Here is a 6,470-nt window from a genome sequence, read left to right as displayed (position 1 = left end):
TAATGAGGAAATATAAACAAGACCTAGAAGGCCTTATACACCACCACACTAAACTGCATACCTATTTGCAATCTCAAACAGGATACAAGGTCGAAGCGAAGCAAAAAGATTGTAGTCAGACAATTAAAATGTTACAGGGTGAGAGGGTAAGCAACTCTCATCAACATCAACCAAAGACTGAATATTGTCATTTAAGGCCTTATTTGCCAAGAAATCTGCAACACTATTAGCTTCTCTATAGCAATGAGATATAGAGAAAGAATTAAAAAACTCGAGCTGCAATAAAACCTTGTCCAACCAATATTTTAAATGCCAAGAATTAGAGGAACGATTATCACATAAAAGACAACTAATGAGTCACCTTCTATAATCACATCTGAAATGTGTAATCAAAGGAGCAAATCAAGCCCAACAGATAGAGCATGCAACTCTGCCACATTATTTGTCCCATCAGGAATACACTGACATTGTGCTTTAATGATTCTAGCCCTATCATCAAAAACCACCACCCCAATGGTAGACTTCCTTGGATTGCCTCGATATGCTCCACCAAAGTTCAATTTGTACTTGGAAGGAGGGGGAGGCAACCAGACTATCTCTTTCCTATTAATTGAAGGAGACCTTTTCTTAGAAATGGCCCCATGCATAGGAAGCAGCTGCAAGGCTGGCCAATGCCCGATAACCCAATTGTCCCAAGATGTAAAAGTACATTTAGGACTAATTCCCTTGTAAATAAAAGCCAAAGCAGACTCAGAGATAGATTTTTCAATACAGAAGAGCACATTTGGTAGAGTGGAAGAGTGTTTCTTAAAAAAATTGTTATTCCTCTCCAACCAAATCTTCCAAATCAGAACAGAAGGAGCAATTATCCAAAGACAAGCATAAAATGAAGATGAACATAACAAAGGCCATCCCATGAATTGGGACTGAAGATCTTTACATAAAACAACAGACTGGTTTAATTTGTTGAACAACCAATACCAACATTGCGAAGCAAAAGGGCAATGGAGAAAAAGATGATCAACTGATTCTGGAGACCCTCCACACATAACACATGGAAAAATAATAGTGACACCAAACCTATCCAACCTCATGCCGATGAGAATTCTATCTTGGACAGCCAACCAAGCAAAAGCACCTGCTTTTGGAAGACAGCCAACATGCCAGAACAACCTATAAGGCAAATCTTCCCCCCTACACCCGACAAACAAATAATTATACCCATTCTTAACCGAATATTCCCCTGATTTTGAATGAACCCAAATAAGTTCATCTTCAGCCTCAAAGAAAAGAAATGGGTGTTTCTTCAATTCCTCAACAAAAGCATATTTAAGATCTTGGTCCACTGGAAGAGACTCAACTGATTTCCATCTAGCAACAGAAACAAGGCCCGAGGAATCCACAAAAAAATAATCCGCCATGAATATACCCCAAGAAGATTTGAGAAGAGTCATAAGAGGCAACCAATCTCTCAGGCTAGTCAAAATTGAGAAGTCATTCCAGACTTCCTCCCAAAATCTAGCTTTTCGACCATTATGAATAAGCTGGGATAAACCAGGGATAATAATAGATCGACACTCAACCATGAAATTCTAGATTACAGACCCCTGAGGAAGCGAGGAAGCAGCAAAGATTTCCTCCCTAGGACAGTTTCTCAAGTATTTTGCAAATAAGATAGATGCCCACTTCGAGGAGGGTTGTTTGTACAACTTCCAAACCAACTTAGCACCTAGAGCCAAATTTTGTTTTCCTAGATCCCTAATCCCTGCACCACCCTTATCTTTCGGAAAACAAACCTTATCCCATTCTAACAAAGGAATTAGAGCCCTATTATTCACATTATCATTCCACAAAAAAGACCTCAGTATTGATTGCCAAGTAGCCACTGATTTCTTAGGGGCCTTTAAAACAAACAATAAATAAATCGGAACCACATTTAAAACAACCCTAATAAGCACAATCTTTCTTGAAAAAGAGAGTCATTTATGAGACCAGGCTAGGATCCTTGAGGAAATAGCAACAGAAATCCGTTCCCAAAAATTATGTTTCTTTGACCCTATGAAAAATAGGATTCCCAAATACTTACAAGGGAATTGGCCAACAGAGAAACCCCAAAAATGAGTCAATCTAGTTTGCACCAAAGTGGAAACATTAAGAAAGAAAATCTTAGATTTAGCAGTATTTACCTTCTAACCAGAAAATGAAGAATAATCCAAAATGATCCTATTAATAACCTTTGCTTCCCCCATAGTGGTTTTACCAAACAATGAGAGTGACTAGCAGCCATATGTGCAATACAAATACCCTTCCAGTGACCACTATCCCTAGCACCTAAGGTAGCTCTACTAAGAGCTTCAGCCAGAATAATAAACAAGAAAGGTGACAACGGGTCTCCTTTCCTAAGACCTCTGGAGGAAGCAAAATAACCACATGGGGAACCATTCAAAATGACCAAGAACCTAGCATTGCTAATACATGCATATATCCATTTCACCCACTTCACCCCAAACCCAAATTTATTAAGCACAACAGAGAGAGTCTGCCAACTAACCCTATCATAAGCCTTCATCATATCCAACTTTAGAATCATAGCTGGTATAGAAAGATGGGAGATGGAATGCAGAATCTCATGGGCCACAATAGAACCTTTCATCGTTTCCCTACCAGGGACAAAACCCCCTTACTCCCCCGAAACAATCTTTGGGATAAGCTTAGCAAGCCACACAGAGATAGCTTTAGTGATAATTTTATATAAGGTATTACATAATGCAATTGGGCGGAAATCCACAAAAGACTTGGGATTATCTAATTTAGGAATGATAGCAATAAGAGTTGTGTTTAGCTCCTTTAAAATGGACCTATTACACCTTGCCTCCTCTAAAACAAGATGAAGTTCTTCTCCAAGAAAAGACCAACACTTTTGAAAAAAAAAGAGCTATAAAACCATCAGGCCCAGGGGCCTTGTCAGGTGCCATTGAAAAAACAACCTCCTTAACTTCCTAAGCAGAAAAAGGAGCCATTAACATGATATTATCCTCATCGGATATAAGTTGAGGAATAGCAGAAGCAAAACTATCATAAAAAATAGAAGACTCCTTAGTTAGTAATGACTTAAAAAACCGAACAGCTTCAGTGGCAATATCTTTCTCCTCCGTAAGGAAAACCCCATCAGAATTTTGAATACAGGATATCCTATTTCGTTGCCTCTTTAATTTAGTAGATGAATGAAAAAATTTAGTATTCCTATCTCCATCACTCAGCCATAAATCCCTAGATTGATGCCGCCAATAGATTTCCTCGAGAAAGAGAACCTCCTCAAGCTGAGAATTCAACAATTTATGTTTATCAAAGGTAGCAGAATCCATCCCACAATTCATAACCATAGCATTGAGAGCTTCAAGTTCTTCTTGAATCCTAACCTTCTCAGAGAAAATGTTTTTAAAATACAATACATTCCATGTCTTAATCTTTTGTTTCACAAAGGAAAGTTTCTTGACAAATCGAAACATTCTTGTTCCAAAGATGAAAGGAGCCGAGGTCCACCAAGATTCTAAAAGCATTAAAAAAGATGGGTCTCAAAACCACATAGGCTCAAATTTAAACTTCAAAGGTTAGGGCAATAATGCCAGATATCTACAAGGAGCATTTTTAAGATTGGTTAATATAAAATTTCAAAACCTAAAGAAAATTTAAGGTAGGAAGTCTCTGCAATTTTTCGCTCGCTATGGGTAGGAAAGGTGTTGGTGTGTGGGCAGATGTGGGCTGGGAAGATCTGCCACATGTCCCGCAATGGGATTTAATGAAGGAGAATTGGGTGGATATGGCAGTACAGAATGGGCGGAGGAAGAATGTTAATTTTATTAGACCAACTTCTAGGTATTTTTGGGGCTTTTGGAAGAAACCAGAGGGTTATGGTTCAGGTCAAGTGAGATTTTGGGATACCAAAAACCAAGGTGTTGAGCACAGTTTTCGCAGACATATTGGGCAAGGTTTTTGTGGTCATTTTCACATATATGGTGGAAAGGCTCTAAATCATAGGAATTTTCAAAACCATTTTTTGGAACTTCCGGGAGAAAGATCTATTGAGATGGGTGGTAAAGATTCATTTGCTAAGATTGTCAAGTCTTCGAAGGTGGCGGAGAAGGTGGGGGTTGGGGATTTAGCTCCTTCAAAACACGCAGAGGAAATGTTGTTGAAACAGGCTGATAAGGGTTTATCGACAGATCCACCTGTGTTACATCGACAGGGGGACAAGGTAAGTGAGAATTTCATTGGCCCTAATCTGGCAGATGGTTCTTCATCTCAGTTATGGGCTCCTATCCCTTGTTTGAACCTAGTTGGGTCATACATTGCAAAGAAAGAAAGTTGTTTACATTTGGTAGCTATTTCTGGGGTTATTTGGGGTAATCAAACTTCTCTATCTAAATTGCATCACAAATTGTATAAACGTTGGCTGAGAATGCGTCATTTTCAATTTTTGTTTGCCAATTCGTTCATCATTGTCTTTGATTCTCCTTTGGTTAGGAATGAGGTTCTTAAATCTGAATATCATTGGTTTGGGAATAATGTGATCTATGTTTTGGCTTGGAAGCCTTTTTTTGTTCCAGAATGGTCAAAACCTAAAATTTGTAAGTTTCCATTTGAATTCATGGATCTTGAGGTTTTGAAAATGATTGGTGATTAGTTTGGAACTTTTTTATCTTCTAAATCAGATATGGTGGATGGGGTGGTTCTGGTAAAAATTTGTGTTTTGATAAGCCCTGATTGTGTTTTCCCTAGGACTTGTAATATTAAATCTAATGATGGAATTTGGCGGCAACCGATTGATAAGATGAATAATGATCTCCCTTTGTCTCCTTTAATTGTGGATGCACCTCTGTTTATGGATTTTAAAATGGGTAAGGTTTTGTCCAATAATCTAGAACAATCGTTAATCATTATGATATGGGTAATGTTGTTGGTCCTAAAGCTTGTGAGAATATATTGAACTCTTCAACTTTGTTTGGCGCTCTTCCCAAGCTAGATGTTAATATTATAGAACAAACTGGGTCTACTCTGAATATTATTGGTGTGAAATCTTCTGATAAGAGTAGCAAGGATAAACCTGTAGAGTGTCTGGATAAAATTTCAAATCTGAAAAATGATAATCTGATTTTGGGGCATAGGTATGAAAACAAAACTATTAATAAGGGAGCCTCCTCGAACATATTTATGAGATCTCCAATTGAGGAACATCTGATCCAACAGATACAAGATTTAGTGAAGGATAATGATAGGAAGGGTAATGTTTTTCCTTCAAATGAATCGGTCATCATCCTGGATGTTAATGTAGTTCATCAGGTTAATGAGCTTTTGAATGATCATGATCACCAGCTGGATGAGCATGTGACTGAGTGGGTTGTTAATTCTACTATGTGTGACATGGGAATTATTAATAAGTCTCTTCCTTTATCTGCTTCCGAGAATCCTTTTGAGGTTTTAGCTTATAAGGATTATGAATAAATTCTAGGTGAGATGGTGTCTCCTAACTCGAGTAAGAAATTACCAATTGTCCAATAAAATATGATTCTGTCATCTCCGGTGGCTTCTCCTGGTAGAGGGAGACCTCCAAAAAACTGCAAAACACAATTGGAGATTGATGCGGATATTCAAAAAACTCTGTCAGTATCTCCTGGTAATAGGCTAGGGAAGCATTCACTCTCTTTGGGCATACCTAAAAATTTAGGTCATATATTTGAAATCTTGGTAAAGAGGAATAATAATTCAGTTTCTAGCCCCCTGGTTACTAGGTCGGTGGCTGTTAAGAGGAATTTGCAAAATATTTTTGGAGATTGTAAAGTTTCTCTGAAATATGGGAAGAGGGGAGCTTCTACCTCCCCTCGAGGACAATGAGGATCATTTCATGGAACGTTAGGGGCTTAAATGCCCCTAACAAGAGATGCTTAATTAAGTCTCAGATTGACTTAATTAAGTGTGATGTTTTTTTGCTTCAGGAAACTAAGTTGTCTTTAGAATCTGGTGATGTGATTTTTTCTTCTTGGAAAAGGTGGAAGTATGTCTTTGTTTCTTCTTTTGGGGCCTCAAGTGGTTTGGCTCTTTTATGGAATAGTTATAATGTTGAGTTACAACTTGTTTCTTTTGCTGCTAATTGGATGTTGTCTTTTGTCAAGAGTAAGGTCTCAAATGTTAAATTTTGGCTTTTTAATATATATGCTCCTTCAGGAATTCAAGACAAATGTAAATTGTGGAGTGAGCTTGGGAGGATCTCCTCCCCTTTGCGACAAGGATATTTTGTTGTTTTGGGGGGAGATTTCAATGCTATTTCTGAGTTAGGGGAGAAGAGTGGAGGTATCCTTCCTAACAAGAGGATTATGGATGATTTTGAGTCCTTCATGTCTAATTTGGGCCTCTTTGATTGTAAAACTCATAATGGCATTTTTACATGGACTAATATGAGAAGGGGTTTTTCT

At 38.0% G+C, this 6,470-nt stretch overlaps 1 protein-coding gene across 1 annotated transcript; it reads right to left on the bottom strand.

Annotated features, from left to right (window-relative positions):
* Positions 1–389: 389 nt before the first annotated feature.
* LOC131028107 (uncharacterized) lies at positions 390–1,421 on the bottom strand. The gene has a single exon (XM_057958336.1). It carries the CDS (start codon positions 1,419–1,421, stop codon positions 390–392), a length of 1,032 nt encoding a protein of 343 aa, XP_057814319.1.
* Positions 1,422–6,470: the final 5,049 nt, after the last annotated feature.

Source organism: Cryptomeria japonica, chromosome 1, assembly GCF_030272615.1.
Source record: "Cryptomeria japonica chromosome 1, Sugi_1.0, whole genome shotgun sequence".
In the NCBI taxonomy this organism is placed as follows: Eukaryota; Viridiplantae; Streptophyta; class Pinopsida; order Cupressales; family Cupressaceae; genus Cryptomeria; species Cryptomeria japonica.
Note: the sequence above shows the minus strand (reverse complement) of the source record. Positions and strands in the feature narration are given on the sequence as shown.